The sequence below is a fragment of the Gopherus evgoodei genome, chromosome 14, assembly GCF_007399415.2.
Source record: "Gopherus evgoodei ecotype Sinaloan lineage chromosome 14, rGopEvg1_v1.p, whole genome shotgun sequence".
NCBI classification, from domain to species: Eukaryota; Metazoa; Chordata; order Testudines; family Testudinidae; genus Gopherus; species Gopherus evgoodei.
In genome coordinates, this window is record NC_044335.1 from 27,060,527 (window position 1) to 27,079,286 (window position 18,760).

Consider the following 18,760-nt stretch of genomic DNA (forward strand, 5'->3'; position numbering starts at 1 on the left):
AATTCCCATTAGTGTTTGCTTCATTAAAAACATTAAAGAGGTCCCTATCCATATCCAAATCAGATTCTGGCGGTCTGTAGCACACCCCAAGCACTATCTCAGGGGAGGCTCTAGTAGCTTTCTTTCCCAGTGTGATTTTTGCCCAGACAGATTCTGTCTTATCTATTCCATCACTTCTTATTTCTTTACAGTTAACTTCATCATTGATATACAATGCTACTGTACCACCTTTGCCTTTATTTCTCTCTTTCCTAAACAGCACATAGCCTTCAATACCTGTACTCCAGTCATGACTACTATTCCACCATGTTTCTGTTATCCCTATAATATCCGGTTTCACTTCCTGCACCAGTAGCTCTAGTTCCTCCATTTTGTTACCTAGGCTCCTCGCATTAGTGTACAGACATCTTAATTTTTGCCGTTTGGCTTCACTGACATTCTTTACCCAGTTATGCACAGACATTCTACCACCAGCATCACCTGTTAGACTGGTATCTACATTACCCTTCCTCCTTATGTCAATTCTTCTGTCCACGGCTGTATCCCCTCTTACTTTGTTTTCTTCCCTCTCAAGGTTAAATGCCAGCATGGAGAACACCTGGACATCTCCCAACCATCTCCCCCAAATTCCTAGTTCAAAGCTCTCTTAATCAGTTGGGCGAGCCTCCATCCTAGAAGTCTATTTCCCTTCTTACTCAGGTGAAGTCCATCCCGAGAGAGCAGTCTTCTGTCCATAAATGCTTCCCAGTGGCCATACATCCCAAAGCCCTCCTTATAGCACCACTGCCTGAGCCATCTGTTGATCGCCATAATCTTGTCACACGTTTGTTGCCCTTCTCTAGGAACCACCAGAATCCCACTGAAGATCACCTGAGCCTCGATTTCCTTAAGCGTCTTCCCCAGTCTGGCATAGTCTCCCTTGATACGTTCCAGCGAGAATCTAGCTGTATCATTCGTTCCCACATGAAGGACAATCAATGGATTCTTTCCCGCTCCCGTTAGGATCCTTTTCAGCCTCAAGTCCACATCCCATATCTTAGCACCTGGCAGACAGCACACCCTTCTGTTCTCTGGATCAGCTCTAGTTACAGGCCTGTCTATTCTTCTCAGTAAGGAGTCCCCAATCACGTAGACCTGCCTTTTCCTGGTGACAGTGTGATCCTCCGGTCTATCCCCTGCACCCACTGGCTGCAAGTCCTCTCGATTCCTATTCACCCTTGCAATCCTCCTGGGGCTCATCTTTGGTGTTGCCTCCATTGACTCCTTCCCTGTTCCTGTAGGACTAACAGCTCTTCTCTTTTTCCTTGCCCTCTCTCCTTTGGCGACCACCTGCTATACCCCTTCTTCATTTTCCATCTCTGCAAACCTGTTCCTGAGTTCTATTTCTCCTTCACTGGCCCGTCTTTTCCTCTGCCTGGTTCTCTTAGTCACATGCGTCCACTTTCCTCACCCAGCAGTCTCTCCTCAGAATTCTTTGGTCCTGCTTCCATCTGCAAGTCTGAACTTATCCCTTCAGCCTCCTCATGTCTTTGCTCCATCACCGGCTCGAACCCCCTTCTAAAGTCGACCAGAGTTTCCACCTGCATCTCCAGTCCTCGGATCTTTTCTTCCATCAGCTCTATCAGGCGGCATTTCATGCAGACAAAACTCTTTTCAGGTACCCCCTCCAGGATCACGTACATGCCGCAGCTTCCACATCCAGTCATCCTCATTGTATCTTTCACTGCTGCCTCTGTATCTGTCATAGCCTTCCCACCTAAAACCTGGTAGTCCAAGAAACACAAAACAAAACAAAACAAACCCCCAACAGGCACCAGAACACTGACAGACCACTACACACTCCCTTAACTAGCCTGTCAGTTCTTCGAGTGATTGCTCATATCCATTCCAGGTAGGTGTGCACGCCGTGCGTGCACGTTTGCCGGAACTTTTTTACCCTAGCAACTCCAGTGGGCCGGCAGGTCGCCCCCTAGAGTGGCGCCACTATGGCACGTGATATATACCCCTGCCGGCCCGCCCGCTCCTCAGTTCCTTCTTACCGCCGTGTCGGTTGCTGGAACTGTGGAGTGCGGCTTGCTGTCCTCCACGTCCTAGCTCTCTTGTACACTGTTCGTAGTCGTAGTTGTAAATAGTTTTATAGACAGTTTAAAGTAGTATATTAATTAGTTGTTTATTGTATATAGTTGTATAACTTGTTCGTGGGTGGGCCGTTGCCCTTTCCGGCGCCTGGCACCAGGCTCATGCCTGGTTCACCGGGCTTCAAGCAGTGCTCGGCATGCAAGAAGCCGATGCAGACTAGCGATCCCCACGATGCGTGCCTCAAGTGCCTGGGGGAATCGCACATCATTGAGAAGTGTCATATATGCAAGGCCCTTAAGCCTCGCACAAAGAAGGAGAGGGATCAAAGACTCCGTGCTCTCCTAATGGAAGCGGCACTGACTCCGGTACCGGCGGCGCAACCGGCCACTTCTACTCCGGCACCGGACCGGGCCGGCACCGGCAAGACTCCCCGGCACCGTCCATCCCCGGCACCGGGAGCAGATCCAAGACCCTCGACGTCTGCAACACCATCTAGGAAGGCTCGAGTGGAACGCCCAGCACCTACCTTGGCCGTGGCACAGCCTGCAGGGCTGCTGTCAACTCCGGGTCCGGAAGGTCCATCGAGTCCAGCCCCTCCTAGCTCCCCCTTGAGATCAGGGATCGAGCTGTTAGTCGCATCTACGCCGGAGACCTTTGCCTCGGCACGGGACTTGATAGCGCTCACGGAGCCATCGCAGCCTCAAACCACGGCACCCCTGGGACGGGTAACCTCCAGAGGCAAACCGATGCTGAGAGCGCTGTCTCCGGAGTCCAGGCACCGATCGCCCTGGAGATGTGAACGCTCGCGCTCGGGGCGTCGCTCGCAGTCCCGGTACCGTTCTCCTCGGCGGTACCGTTCTCCTCGGCGGCACCGATCAGCATCTGCACGGTCCCGGTCTGGCTCCTCTTACCACCGGCACCGAGACTCTAGGAGCCGTTCACCTCGGCGTTCAGCTCCTCAGTCGACCTCCCGGCACCGAGCCGGTGGTAGGTCCCGATCCCGGTCGACCTCCCGGCACAGGGTCAGTGGCAGGTCCCGGTCCCCACTGCCATCCCTGCACCGCGCTGAACGAAGATCGCGGTCCTGCTCTTGGCACCGACCTCGAGGCAGATCCCGATCCGGATCCCGGCACCGACTACCAGGCCGTTCCCGATCCTGGCACCGGTACGACTCACGGTACCGATCCTCGGCACTGAGGAGGTCGTCGGCGTCGGCATATAGAGAGGTCTATCAAACTGGCTCAGCGCCTCCGTGGCCTTCAAGGGAACCATCCATGTCCTCTCAGGCAGAGAGTGCCTATATGCTGGGCCAGGACAGACACTCGGCCCTGTTTCAGGACCCTCCACCTCAGGAACGAGGGCCTCAACAGTGGGGGTTTTGGACCCCATGGGCGTACCGCCAAGCCCAGGGTCCGCAACATATCACTTCCCGCCCTGCGGCGGAACACAGGCCACCGGAGGCAACGGTGTCTAGACCCCCTCCCTCCCTGGAAGCAGAAGACAGGTCCAGCCACCAGAACCCAGAGCTCCCTCCAGTGACGGAGGTGCAGCCCCAGACAGAACCCCCCGTGGATGCTCTGTTGCCAGGGGTTTCCTCGTCGTCTTCCCCTGATGAGGCAGTGGCAGGTACCTCGTCCTCCAGCCCTCCCCCTCTAGATCTTAGGGCACACCAGGACCTCCTCCGACGCGTGGCACAAAACCTGGACATTCAAGCAGAGGAGGTCTCTGAAATCGAGGACCCTGTGGTGAGCATCCTCTCCGCCAATGCGCCCACCAGAGTGGCCCTGCCTTTCATCAAGACTATTCAGGTCAACGCCGCTACTATCTGGCAGTCACCGGCCTCCATCCCTCCGACCGCTCGAGGAGTGGAAAGGAAGTACATGGCACCCTCAAAGGGCTGTGAATACCTGCACGTTCACCCGACACCCTGCTCCCTTGTGGTCCAGTCGGTGAACGACAGGGAGCGCCATGGTCAAGAGGCCCCGGCGCCCAAGTCTAAGGAGGCGAGGCGGATGGACCTCCTGGGCCGCAAGGTCTATTCAGCGGGGGCGCTACAGCTCAGGGTCTCGAACCAGCAGGCCCTCCTTAGTCGCTACTCCTTTAACTCTTGGGTGGCGGCAGGAAAATTTGCAGAGCTGTTACCGCAGGACGCCCGTCAGGAGTTTACCACCGTTCTGGATGAGGGCAAAAAGGTATCGAGGACCTCGCTACAAGCCTCCTTAGATGCTGCGGACTCGGCCGCTTGGACCCTTGCCTCGGAGCTTACGATGCGCCGCATTTCCTGGCTTCAGGTCTCTGGCCTTCCGCCAGAGCTCCAGCATACTATCCAGGACCTCCCCTTTGAAGGCCAGGGCCTGTTTTCTGCTAAGACAGACCCCAGACTAAAGGACCTTAAAGACAATAGGGTCATAATACGGTCTTTGGGGATGCTTACGCCTGCGACACAGCGCAGGCCATTCCGGCAGCAGAACCACCAACAGCAGCGTCGGCCGTATCCTCAGTTCTGTCCGCGGCAGGAACAACCGACGCAGACAGCCGGGTGGCCAAACGGGGCAAAACCAAGGCTCCACCAAGGCCCCTCCTGGACCGGTGCGCCCGAGGGCGCAGTACCAGTTTCCCCTCCGGATCCTTCCCCGCAGTTTTCCAACCATCTTTCATTTTTCCTCCCGGCGTGGACCCAAATAACATCAGACCGTTGGGTCTTGTGCACTGTGCAGGCCGGTTATCGCCTGCAGTTTTCATCGCCCTAACCCCCCCCCCACAACCACCCTCGTCCCTCTTCAGGGACCCCTCTCACGAGCAATTCCTCCGTCAGGAGGTGCAGACGCTCCTCATCAAGGGAGCCATAGAGGAGGTTCCAGAGAGCGAGAAGGGCAAGGGGTTTTATTCCCGCTACTTTCTAATCCCCAAGTCCAAGGGGGGCCTCAGGCCTATCCTCGACCTTCGGGAACTCAACAAGTATATGGTAAAGTTGAAGTTCCGTATGGTATCCCTTGGAACCATCATCCCATCCCTGGATCCCGGAGACTGGTACGCCGCCCTCGACATGCAGGACGCTTACTTCCATATCGCCATATCCCCCCAGCACAGGCGTTTCCTCCGCTTTGTGGTCAACCACCAACATTATCAATTTGCGGTCCTCCCGTTTGGCCTCTCTACAGCCCCAAGGGTGTTCACGAAATGCATGGCAGTCGTTGTCACATACCTTCGGTGCGGCCGCATTCACGTGTTCCCCTACCTCGACGACTGGCTGATCTGGGCACATCGGAGCTGCAGGTCCGCGACCACGTCCGCAGGATCAGCAGCCTCTTTGCTGCCCTAGGCCTCGTGATCAACGTGGACAAGTCTACTCTGCTCCCCACGCAGAGGATAGAGTTCATTGGGGCCGTTCTGGACTCTACCCTAGCCAGGGCCTTGCTACCCTTGCCCAGGTTCCAGTCGCTGTTGGCCATCATTCTGCGCTTGCAGGCGGCCCCGCTGACCTCTCGAAAAACATGTCTGGCCCTCCTGGGACATATGGCGGCCTGTACCTTCGTGACAGCGTATGCCCGACTCCGCATGAGGCCTCTTCAATCTTGGCTCATCGCGCAGTACCGGCTGGCCAGACATTCGTTGGACACAGTTGTCACCGTTCCCCAAAGGGTACTGGACTCCCTTCGGTGGTGGCTGGACCAGTCCGTAGTCTGTGCGGGGCTCCCGTTCCATCCGCCCCAGCCCTCGGCATCCCTGACTACGGACGCCTCAGATCTGGGCTGGGGGGCACACTGCGGCGCCCGAAGAACTCAGGGCCTGTGGACCCCTCAGGAGCTGGACCTCCACATCAACATACGGGAGTTGAGAGCGGTTCGTCTTGCTTGTCAAGTGTTCGTCCATCACCTTCAAGGTCGTTGTGTCGCGGTGTTCACCGACAACACGACGACCATCAACAAGCAGGGCGGCACCAGGTCCTCTCCCTTATGTCTCGAGGTGATGCGTCTCTGGGAGTTTTGTATAGCCCATGCCGTTCACCTTTCCGCCTCCTATCTCCCGGGAGTACGAAACACTCTAGCGGATCGACTGAGCAGGTCCTTCCACTCGCACGAGTGGTCCCTCCGCCCAGATGTCGCCCTCTCACTCTTCCAGAGGTGGGGTCGTCCCTGGATGGACCTCTTCGCGTCCAGGGAGAACAGGAAATGTCGAACATTCTGCTCCTTTCAGGGTCGGGAGTCCGGGTCTATAGCGGATGCCTTCCTGATCCCATGGGCGACCCACCTGTTTTACGTGTTCCCTCCCGTTCCGCTGATACACAGGGTCCTCCTCAAGGTGCGCAGAGACAGAGCTCATGTGATTCTGATAGCTCCAGCGTGGGCCAGACAACATTGGTACCCCATGTTGCTGGACCTCTCAGTAGCCAACCCAGTTGCCCTGCCCCTTCATCCGGACCTGATCACCCAGGACCACGGCAGGCTCTGTCACCCGGACCTTCGGTCTCTGCACCTTACGGCATGGCTCCTGCGTGGTTGACAGGCTCCGAGTTACGCTGCTCTACCTCGGTTCGGGAGGTTCTCCTGGGCAGTAGAAAGCCTTCCACCAGGGCTACTTACTCGGCTAAGTGGAAGCGTTTCTCCTGTTGGTGTTCGGAGAAAGGTCTTCTCCCTATGGAGATTCCCCTCACCACTATTCTGGACGACATCTGGTCCCTCAAGGCCCAGGGTCTGGCGTTGTCGTCCCTTCGGGTTCACCTAGCGGCTATCTCCACGTTTCATCCTGGAGGGGACGGACGTTCCGTTTTCTCCCACCCTATGGTGGCGAGATTCCTGAAGGGACTGGAACGTCTCTATCCACAGATCCGCCCTCCTGCCCCTTCATGGGATCTCAACCTGGTCCTAACTCGGCTCATGGGTCCTCCATTTGAGCCGTTAACTACTTGCTCCCTGCTCTATCTCTCATGGAAGACCGCCTTCCTAGTGGCCATCACCTCAGCTAGATGGATGTCGGAACTACGGGCCCTCACAGTAGATCCCCCGTATACGGTCTTCCATAAAGACAAGGTGCAGCTGAAACCACACCCTGCCTTTCTTCCCAAGGTGGTCTCAGCTTTCCACATTAACCAGGAGATCTTCCTCCCCGTCTTTTTCCCAAAGCCCCATTCGTCCCGCAGGGAGCAACAGCTCCACTCACTAGATGTCCTTCGGGCGCTAGCATTTTATGTGGACAGGACCAAACCATTCCGCAAGTCCCCCCAGTTATTCGTGGTGGTAGCGGACTGGGTCAAGGGACTACTGATTTCCTTGCAGAGGATATCTTCCTGGGTTACCTCCTGTATCAGGACCTGTTATGACCTGGCCCACATTCCGACGGGCCGTGTGACTGCTCACTCCACCAGAGCACATGCATCATCGCTGGCTTTCCTTGCCCGCGTGCCGATCCAAGACATTTGTAGGGCGGCGACCTAGTCATCGGTCCACACATTCGCTTCCCATTACGCCCTGGTTCAGCAGTCCAGAGATGATGCAGCCTTAGGCTCTGCAGTGCTCCAGGCCGCGACTTCTCACTCTGACCCCACCGCCTAGGTAAGGCTTGGGATTCACCTACCTGGAATGGATATGAGCAATCACTCGAAAAAGAAAAGACGGTTACTCACCTTGTAACTGGTGTTCTTCGAGATGTGTTGCTCATATCCATTCCACACCCGCCCTCCTTCCCCACTGTCGGAGTAGCCGGCAAGAAGGAACTGAGGAGCGGGCGGGCTGGCAGGGGTATATATCAAGTGCCATAGTGGCGCCACTCTAGGGGGCGACCTGCCGGCCCACTGGAGTTGCTAGGGTAAAAAAGATCCAGCAAACGTGCACGCGCGGCGTGCACACCTACCTGGAATGGATATGAGCAACACATCTCGAAGAACACTAGTTACAAGGTGAGTAACCGTCTTTTCCTCTACCTAGGTCTCTTAGTCTCCCTCACAACCTCCCCCTGTAAACTCCCTCTGAAACTCCCCTGTTTACAGCTCTGTTTGCTGGCTGCTGTGCCGCTGCAGCTGTCTATACTGCTGCTTGACTGGCTGGCTACTTTTATAGGACCCCATAGCAGATAAGCCCCGCCCCCTAAACAGGGCTCCGCTTCTCTCCCAGCACACTGCCCCTAGCAGCCTCCACACATACAAACTGCTCCTCCAAAAGAACTCCCTCTGAAACTCCCCTGTTTACAGCTCTGTTTGCATCATTCATTTCAAATTTTCAGAGAGGAGCTGGTATCTTTAAAGCATGGTTGCACTCTGAAGAGTGATACTCAAAGAGCATTGCGGGGTTCTGTGTTTGCTGTCTCTTGGTGATTACAGCTCAGATGTGCTCAGTTTACAAGTAAAAAGATAGTTTATATTTTAAACTGCAAGGCTTGCAGTTACTGTGGGATCTGAGCATCAGCCTGGGTTCTCTGCTTCTCGCACATCCCACCTGCAATAAAGGTTTGTCAGATCAAATTAGGCCCTGCTGGCACCTATGCAGTCACGTTACCTTCAGTGGGGTTGCACTGGTGTAACTGACTGGGACATAGGAAACAGTTCGGTTAATGCAAAAGAAGAAATAGAATCCATCTTGCTGTCTGTTTAGCCTGTTGGCCCCTCAGGGTTAACAGGAATGAAAAATGCTGCAGGAACTTATTTTAGTCACTAAAGTCAGCATATGTGACTTTGAATACAAAGCGGGAGCAGACCGGCTGAGTATTGTGGGCCATTTTTATTGGATCACTTTTCAGAACAGAATTGCATTTTAAATGGGCTCCTTCCCCTCTGCCATCTCCTGCTTCCCCCTGGGCTCTCCCACAATCACCCCATCCTTTGCCATGACATGAAGTCCTGTTTATACACAAGTGCAGCATCTGATTTTGCACCATTTGAAAGGCATCAATTCAACTGGATCCCTTTGAGGTTGAGAGGAAACCGTACAATGTAAACATTTAAACGATCAAAAAGAAGCAGCAAATAATTTCCATTTTCCTTTGATATTTCTCCTCTTGGTATTTTTTTTAATGGCATGAGTGTAATTGAGTTTTTGTTCTTTTTCAGTTATCTCCTAAATCCGTACACAGTGATGTCTTGTGTTGCAAAGTCCACCTGTGCCATCAACAATACTGTCATTGCATTCTTCATTTTGGCTACAATAAAAGGTAATGCACTGGGAAAATCTTGCCCTGGCTCATATCTTTCTGTAAATATTTGAACCGTAAGCTATTAGAAATGCAGTTAATAGTAGACACATCACAGTCTGGGTTAAGGCAGTGTCAAAAGTCTGCTTTGAATCCCTGAAGCAAAAGGCAAATGCACAGTTAAGTACAAGGTCTGTCATCCCAATATGTATAAAAGTCTGCACTACACACTAAGGCCAGGCTTGGACTCAGGTTTGAGCTGAAACCATCCTTCCATCCACACAGAGACACACAGCCTGCCTTGGGTCAGCAAGGACTTGGGACCCTGGGTCCTAGCACCTTGGTAGATGTGGAGGGTCAGAGCCTGATTCCTGCTGTGACTCGAGTCCAACCCCTGTCATTTTGCAGTGTGGACACAGCTCAAGCCACAGACCCAGGTCAAAAGGTCTGCATGGTACAGTGTGGACACATTGGCATAGCTGTGAGATTCAGGTCCATCAATTGCAGTTATTTACAGCGCAGTGTGGACACTCAAGCACAGCCTGGGAAATGAGTCCACAAACCTGCGTGTGAGTGACACGAGTTTACAATGCAATGAAAACATTCCCTAAATATTGATTGATTCTTATGGCTGGTGCCCTTATGGTGCCCTTACAACTTTGATTATTTTTCTATTTAGAAACCAATCTGCCTCTGTATCTTTTATTTCTGAGGGGGAGGGGCACTGTTGCTTCCTCTTTTTTTTTTTTTCTTATTAAGATATTTGCATGAGAGTTCACCTGCTTCTATTGTCTAACTCTCACCTGCAATCATAACCTTGTTTGAGATCAGCAAATTGTGGTGTTACAAACATCTATAGCTTCAGAAGAGAGATAAGCCACAGGAGCAGATGAATGCTAAAGGAACATTATGCCAGTGTCCCTAATTTTTTTAATAGTAGAAGATATAGAATAGATTACACTAGGCTGGCAGCTACCTTAATCTCATAATTAAAGCTAAGTTTCTCTTCAGTCTAAGCTCCCATCATAGAATCGTAGAATATCAGGGCTGGAAGGGGCCTCAGGAGGTCATCTAGTCCAACCCCGTGCTCAAAGCAGGACCAATCCCAGACAGATTTTTGCCCCAGATCCCTAAATGGCCCCCTCAAGTACTGAACTCACAACCTTGGGTTTAGCAGGCCAATGCTTATCCCTCCCCCAGCAGAGCATCTGGGCAGCTCTGTAATATTCACATAAGAACATAGGGATTTCTCTAGTGGCCCAGATCAGTGGTCAGTCGAATCTGTTATCTTGTCTCCAATAGTGGCCAGTACCAGATGACTCAGAGAAAGAAGGGACATACTTCAGAATAAACAATTACAAGCTAATATACCTGTAAGGGAAGGTTCTTCCTAACCTTTATTTGGTTAGTGGTTGGATTATGCCATTGAAGCAGGAGGGTTTATATTTGAAATTATATTTGCAAAAATAAGTGAACAAGATCCACTTTGGTGTAGTATAATTGTTCACCTACTTAGATTGCTGTTGAAAGTTGAGTAATTCCCAGTGAACTGCTCTGTAGCAGTGTTTCCCATGGACTGACGCTGGTCCCTCAGATCTCCCTGACCATTTAGAAAGATGACAAGCTAGTCCCTAGTATCAAAAAGGTTAAGAAAAACTGCTCTGTTGTAATCGTCCCGTGTGCTGCTTTCCTGAATAGGTGTGTGGCAACTGCTAGTGCTGAAAGTGTGTTTAGGGGGAGAATCAGATTATGGGTAAAAGATTTTCTTTGGAGTTTTTGATATAACAATAGATTTCTGCATAGCAAACCTTTGTACATAGCTATTTCTAATCTAGCACTCACTGAAACAGGACAGATAGGGTTCTGTCTAGGAGAATGTAATTGTGAAAGGGAGAGGATTCTTCATTTTAGAGATCCCAATGAAGGGTCTGTGCTGCTCATTCTCTTAAAGAGGATGGAAGCGAAGGAGAGAAGCTTATTTGTGTTAGTGATGCGGAGTGAACTAGTGTGATCTACTGGTTAGCCCCTTTGGACTGAGCCATGACTCCTGCTTTCCAATCCTTTCTTTGTCACTAACTTTGAGCAAATTAATTAGGCCAAAATGTTCAGAAATAGCTCCTGGTCAGGGGTGCTTCCTTTTATTGGTGTCCAACTGGAGTTCCCTTGGGCCAGATCTGAGCACCCACGATTTCAGTTGAAGTTGATGAGCAGTGTGGGTGCTCAGCTGTTAGCTCAGCCCAGGATGTCTCAAATTGGGCAACCAAAAATGTAGGCATTCACAATTAGAAGTCACTTCTAAAATTTTTAATTAAGCTCTGTGCCTAAATTACCACATCTGTAAAATAGGGCTAAGCTACTTCCCTACTGTTACTTGTGAAGCTCAAGTAATGTTTGCAGAGCGCTCTGAGACAGTCCAGTGAAAACGGGCTCTGAAGTGCATAGTATTAATAGACAGCTGCTTGATGCAGAAATGACTCCAGACTACACATTCTCCCACATACATAGTAACTGGTATCTATGTATGAGACGTGGGTTATATAAATCTCTCTAGGTAGATTATAGGGATATAAACCAGTTGTATCAATTGCTATTTCATGCTGTTGACTGTTTGTCAGAGCCCTTCTTCTTGTCTCAATGTCCCTGTAATACAGAGAGAGGGACGAGCTCCGGAACACGCTGAAATAGTTATTTTTATCCCCTCTAATTACTTGTGGAGTTCTGATGATCACAGCAGGTACTGTGCAGTACTTCCCCCTATTTGAGCAGTGATTCAATATTTAAAGGACTGTTTATTTGAATATGACCCTCTTTATGATCATGGTTTGTTAACTGAGGTTTGTTTCCTCCCTGCAGGTAGTACCCTCCTCAGTGCTATATTCCTGGCCTTGGCGACATACCAGTCACTGTATCCTCTCACCTTGTTTGCACCAGCATTGCTGTATCTTCTGCAGGTAAATATTCTCTTAAGAGTAATTGTATTGGCTGTAACCTCTGATATCCTATGCATGTCCAATTCCTATCAGCCAGCGTTGATTGCCCTGTGTCTAGGTGGAGGGAGGAGATTCACTGTGAGATTCAATGGCCAGTTTTCAAGATTTGGAAAAAATAATCTTATCCTTCCCCAGACCAGTGCAGGTTTAACATCTTGCAATAGTCATGTGGCTAGGAGGAAAGCAGAAACTCATTTACTCCCTGTCTGCAAATTTGCAGGCAGTTCTCCTTACTGAAACACAAAGCTGCGTTTGGTGTCACATGACCACCAAAGGGAATTTTGGAGCAGCAGAGTTTCTTCTATAGTGACTCCGCATCAGTGCCATGAGGTATAGTGACAGTCCTTTTGTCTGAATCATCCGGGCCCAACAGTGGACTGCAAAAGACAGTGATCATGTCTAACTTGCTCCACAGTGCCAGGCATGCACTGGTGGTACTTGGAAACATCTGATCTCCCCAGCCTCACTCCTCCTCCGTTAACAGAATGTTGATCAGATTGTACCAGGGATTCTGAAGAAGATGGTATCCTTATTTATTAATTGATGCCCAAAGTCCTGCAAGATGAACACTGAGCCGCAAAGCAGTTTAATTTATCAGTAGGCCAAGAGCTACCGTCCCAAAACTGGAAAGGGGTATTAAAGCGGAGGCAACTCTTTGCTAGTGCTGTGAAAGACAAATGCATGCTGATAGCTACTGCTGAGAGCACAGTGTTGTGGAATAGAAAGGATGATGTAAAGAGACTATTCGTGTTCACTAGAAGAAGAGATAATTAACTGGAAATGGGTGTCTCCCTACTAATCTAATCTTGTTTCTCTAGGTCCTTCTACTGTACCCATCACTGCGGTATTCAGTATTTCCCTTCCCTTTCCTTTCCCTTTGTCTGGGGTTTCAGGTGGCTTGATACCTGTCTTAAGTCTTCTGCTGATATTGTGAGAGGTGACTGGAACAAGAGCCTAAATCATAAAGGGCCTTATGGAAACTGCTCAGTTTCTCATTTCATCTAGTTGGGAAAGCAAGGGGATGCTCCAGGGAAAGGCTATGGACTCTAGTGAAAGGACTCTTACCCAGCATCTGTACAGAGATTTATAAGTAGTGTCTGAAAAAATCTTACCAGGTCCCAGATGACTGTCAGTCATATATTTCCACTGACATGCCTCCCTCTGTGATTTTACAGTGGATGTTCATTACAGATTTCCCTCTCTCTCTCTTCCCTGAAGCTCATTCTCAATTTCTTTAACTCTGAAAGAAAATGGAGAAGAATCATTTACAGACTCTTCCTCCTTCCCCCTGTGTACATATCTTTAATTTTTCTCCAAAACGTCCAGGAAATTTCCTTATTGTTTTAAATCTTTGCCATAATGGAGCATCTACAAAGTCAAAACTATTTGTTAAATCTGAGAAGAGACCATGCTGTTATTTAGGGAGCAATGAGTTCCCTGCATATGGTCCCAATTGTGCACTTCTCTGTATTTTAAGCAAAACATCTGCATGGCAGTGACAGAGCATAAGTGTAGTGTTTCCAGAGTTGGTGATCTGCGGTGATACATGAACACCTAATGCCTTTGGATTTATAAGGGGATTTTCAAAAGCATTCAGAGCTGCCAAAAGATATCTGTTATCAGGATTTGTTGTTGAACTTCACTGACTCCCTTGTAAGGTTTGTATGGAATTAAATGGCTGCTCTCCTGCACTTTCTGTCTATCCTGCCAAAAAGTCTCTAAATTGGCTTGAGATGTTCCAGAAAGTTTTCTGATGTTAAATCTGCCATGGTTCAGAGGGACAGAGCCCTTTACAACCATGAGTCCATATTGCCTCTCGGGACCTGGCAAGGCATGTACAGTACAAATGTGGATGCTAAATGGCAGAGCAGCTTCACTGATTTGTAGCTGCTGAATTCTGGTGGAGCTTCTGTTGGAGGTGGCCCAGATTTCCAAACCTGGAGTGCCTGCTTGGCTGCACAATTACCAACATTCTGCACGTACATCAGGGAATCACTCACTCACCCACACACCTCGTTATGGTTACTTGAATGTGAAATTATGTGACTTTTCAGGCACAGTTCTGAAAGTATTGGGCAGAGTGTGTGATTTGATTGGCCAAGGCAGAGCACACTGGAGCAGAGTGTGCTGAATGCTGCTACTCCCATTGTAGCTGGGCCACTGTTTGCTGCTTTCTGTCAGCAGTGCAGCAGGGCAGGTCTTGTTAATAGAAAGCCACAGGATGTCCTCTTATTTTCCATCTTTGTGTTTTGTTTCCAGCTTCAGTTCATACCAGTGAAACTGAAAAGCAAAGGCTTCTGGTTGTACACCACGCAATATGCAGCACTGTATCTCTGTAGCTTGGTGGTAATTGTCTGCCTCTCATTCTTCCTCCTCAACTCCTGGGACTTTATCCTATCTGTGTATGGTTTCATGTAAGTAGTTGTAATTTGTTTTCTGGGAATGTCCATACTGTGATAGGCATTATCCACGCAGGGAGACCCATTTCCTGTCCCAAAGAGCTTTCAGTCTCAGGAAAAATTTACCAGCAATGCAGTGGAAACAAACACACACACTAATAACAAAAATATATAACCCAAGTTCCTTTAAACCATCACTGCAAGAACTAGAGCAGTGGTACTCAACCAGGGGTACCCATATCCCTGCGTGTACGGAGGTCTTCCGGGGGGGACATCAACTCATCTAGCTATTTGCTTAGTTTTACAACAGGCTACATAAAAAGCATTAGTGAAGTCAGTACAAACTAAGATTTCATACAGACAATGACTTGTTTATACTGCTATATGTACTGTACACTGAAATATAAGTGCAATATTTATATTCCAGTTGATTTATTTTATAATTATATGGTAAAAATGAGAATGTGAGCAATTGTTCAGTAACAGTGTGCTGTGACACTTTTGTATTTTGATGTCCGATTTTGTAAGCAAGTAGTTTTTAAGTGAGGTAAAACTTGGGGTATGCAAGACAAATCAGACTCCTGCAAGGGGTACAGTTGTCTGGAAAGGCTGAGAGCCACTGAACTAGAGAAGACGAACTAGGTGGGGAGAAGATACTGGAGTTTCTTCAGTCTCCTTATAATTAACCAGAAGTGGATCTGTTTCTTGGCATGTGCTTTGGATTAGCCAAACTGACCAGTGGGTGTCACTGATGATGGACTCCACAGGAGTAAAGCTGCATGTGTGTTTAGCTGTATAAAATGGCCTTAAAGTGACGTTAAGGAAAAAGTTAGATGCTGCTTGAGAAAATAGTGATTAGGATGTTTAAATATCTTGGGGCTCTTAGGTGTTCAGTAAGTGGATGCAGCCTTTTTTTGTCCACTCCGCCCCAATTTCATGTGTCACCTTCAGTTTTGTTCTGCTGCGATGAACTCTCTGACTAGTTAAAGATGTAAGTAGTGCTGACAGCTAGAAGCACTAACACCAACTATGGAGGGTGATTTCCCTCCCTGAGTTTTCTCCCCTTTGATTTCCTCACAATGCATTCTAAGGCATAGCCTCCCCACCACCCACACCTCTCCTTCCAGTAGCACACAATGATTCAATAATTTCATAGAAGCAAGTAAGTCAAATACCAACTGCTTTAAAATGTTACCTTGATGTTTCTCTTCAAATTTCAGCCTTTGCGTTCCAGATCTGACTCCCAACATTGGCCTCTTCTGGTACTTCTTTGCTGAGATGTTTGAACACTTCAATCTGTTCTTCGTATGTGTATTTCAGATCAATGTCTTCTTCTACACCATTCCCTTAGCAGTAAAGCTAAAGTAAGTGGGTCTATTTGCTATCCCTTTTGTCTCTGTGATCTGCCAGCCTGAGGAGTTGCTACTATTCTGTCTCTGTTGGCAGAAGTGGGAACGAGAGAGACTTTCTCTTCTTGGTATACTTCCTACACCAAAAATGGTTTCAGCCCACAAAGCCCACTGTCATGTCTACCGTCCAGTAGAAACCCATGTAGGTCAGTGTCAGACATCTGGAGCTGTGAAATGAAAAAGAGCAGAATTAGGTTTTTATTAGCTCTTTCCTTCTCACTTCCTAAAGTGATAGTGTTCTTCTCTTAAGGAGTTAAGCCTTTGGTGCACTGAAAATGTACCTCATATCCTTTAAGAACCCTGCATGTTAGTGCATTTTTTACTTGTTCCTAGAATGGTGGGATGCAGCTTTTTCTGTAGAGAAGCCTGTTGCCTCATGTAACACTGGGATGTACAAGATACCAGGATACCTCAAATATTCTGGGCAGCTAATACTGCAGAATGGTTAGAGCAAGGGACTGGTTGCCAGGACTTCATGGATTCTGTTCCTGGCTCTGAATCAGCTCTGTGGCCTGGAACAATTTTGCTATCTCATCCCATGCCTCAGTTTCACTATCAATAAAATGAGGATAAAAATATACCACCTTCAAGGCAGAAGTTGTGTGAGGCTCAGTCCATTAATGTGGGTAAAGTGCTTTCATGAAATGCTCTATGCAAGGACAAGATCATCTTAATATCTGGTTTTCCAAGGAAGGAGCTGCGCTCATTGCCTGCATCAAGGCTTGGGGCTCTTGCTGCTCCTATATGGGGAATCGTGGGAGCTCCCACACTTCTCCCCTCCTAGCATGCATTATCCTCTTCTGCTATGGAGCTGTGAAGATTGTTTCATTGCAGATTGCCTTAGAAGTGCGGGCAGTTTTCTGAGGTAGTAGCTGATATGTGTTTCCTGCTCTGTTGGAGCCAGGCCATTCTCTCCCTGTCTGTCAGTCTGGAAGGCTAAGAATAGTGTGTGGTCATGGGTGGTGACAGGCAAACACAACTGTGCCCTGAGAATTCAGTGTAAGGAAACATCTTCATATCTCTTGGCTGTAAGGCATTAGCATCACTATGAGGCGACAGGTGCTGGAGCCAGGGGGTGGGAGGGAGTGCCAATACTCCTTCACTTTTGAGAACTTAAGCAAGGGGGGACCCTGAGGGCCCAGGCCCCCCACTTGACCCAGGTTCAGAGCTGGGTGGCATAATGGCAAAGTCCCTTCCCTGCTGGCATGACAGAGGGGCAGCTGGGCCAAATTAGAGTGAGTGACGTTGTGACCTCGCGCATAAGGTCACAACTCCAGTTGTTCCCCTCATTTTTGCAGTCCTTCCAGCACTCTCTGCGGGGCTTCCCAGGACCAACGTTTCCTAAGAGGCTACTGCAGTGAACCAAACTTCTCCAGGATATTTCACAGCATCCTCTCCCCTTCTTCACCAGTACCCAGAATAGCTGTGGTGGGCCCGTTCTTACTCACAGTTGTCGGGGAATGAACTGGCTGCTGTCAGTGCTTCAAGAGTCCTCTCTCCTTAAGAACATGTCAGTCCAGTTTCAGCCTAGCTTTTAAATGTAGTATAAACAGCTCTGAAGACCAAAAAAAAAAAAGAGAGAGAGAGCTCTCCTGCCTGAAGCGTGCAAGGTTGCTGAGTGCCATAGTCTGAAAGTCAAATATGAAGGTCATTTTGGTACATTCAGTGTCTCTCTTCTTTATTTTCATTTTTCTTCAGTACTGCAAAGTCAGTTCTTTTGTATTAAAAATAGGGCTGTCAAGCGATTAAAAAAATAATTGTGATGAATCACACGATTAAAAATTAATCGTGCGATTAATCGCACTGTTAAACAATAATAGAATACTATTTATTTAAATATTTTGGGATGTTTTCTACATTTTCAAATATATTGATTTCAGTTACAACACAGGATACAAAGTGTACAGTGCTCACTTTATATTTATTTTTAATTACAAGTATTTGCTCTGTAAAAAAACAAAAGAAATAGTATTTTTTCAGTTCTCCTAATGCAAGTACTGAAGTGCAATCTCTTTATCATGAAGTTGAACTTACAAATGTAGAATTATGTACAAAAGAAACTGAGTTCAAAAATAAAACTATCTAAAATTTTAGAGCCTGCAAGTCCACTCAGTCCTACTTCTTGTTCAGCCAGTCACTCAGATAAACAAGTTTGCTTACATCTGCAGGAGATAAAGCTGCCCACTTCTTGTTTACAATGTCCTCTGAAAGTGAGAACAGGCGTTCTCAAGGCACTGTTGTAGCCAGCATTGTACAATATTTATGTGCCAGATGGATTAAAGATTCATATATCCCTTCCTGCTTCAACCACCATTCCAGGGGGCATGCATCCATGCTGATGATGGATTCTGCTGGATAACAATCCAAAGCAGTGCGGACTGATGCATGTTCATTTTCTTTATCTGAGTCAGATGCCACCAGCAGAAGGTTGATTTTCTTTTTTGGTGATTCGGGTTCTGTACTTTCCACTCTTTTAAGACTTCTGAAAGCATGCTCCCCACCTCGTCCCTCTCAGATTTTGGAAGACATTTCCGATTCTTAAACCTTGAGTCAAGTGCTATAGCTATCTTTAGAAATCTCACATTGGTACCTTCTTTGCATTTTCTCAGATCTGCAATGAAAGTGTTCTTAAAATGAACAAAGTGCTGGGTCATCATCTGAGACTGCTATAACATGAACTATATGGCAGAATGCCAGTAAAACAGAACAAGAGACATACAATTCTCCCCCAAGAAGTTCAGTCACAAATTTAATTAACACA

The 18,760-nt window shown here is 48.4% G+C and overlaps 1 protein-coding gene across 1 annotated transcript in view; it reads left to right on the forward strand.

Moving 5' to 3' along the window:
• Positions 1 to 18,760, forward strand: part of PIGU (phosphatidylinositol glycan anchor biosynthesis class U) — a 55,268-nt gene that overhangs the window by 14,189 nt on the left and 22,319 nt on the right. Inside the window, exons 6-9 of the mRNA XM_030533323.1 lie at positions 9,122 to 9,222; positions 12,055 to 12,152; positions 14,451 to 14,605; positions 15,811 to 15,954. Coding sequence (XP_030389183.1) covers positions 9,122 to 9,222; positions 12,055 to 12,152; positions 14,451 to 14,605; positions 15,811 to 15,954 — 498 coding nt within the window. The remainder of the gene's footprint in view (positions 1 to 9,121; positions 9,223 to 12,054; positions 12,153 to 14,450; positions 14,606 to 15,810; positions 15,955 to 18,760) is intronic.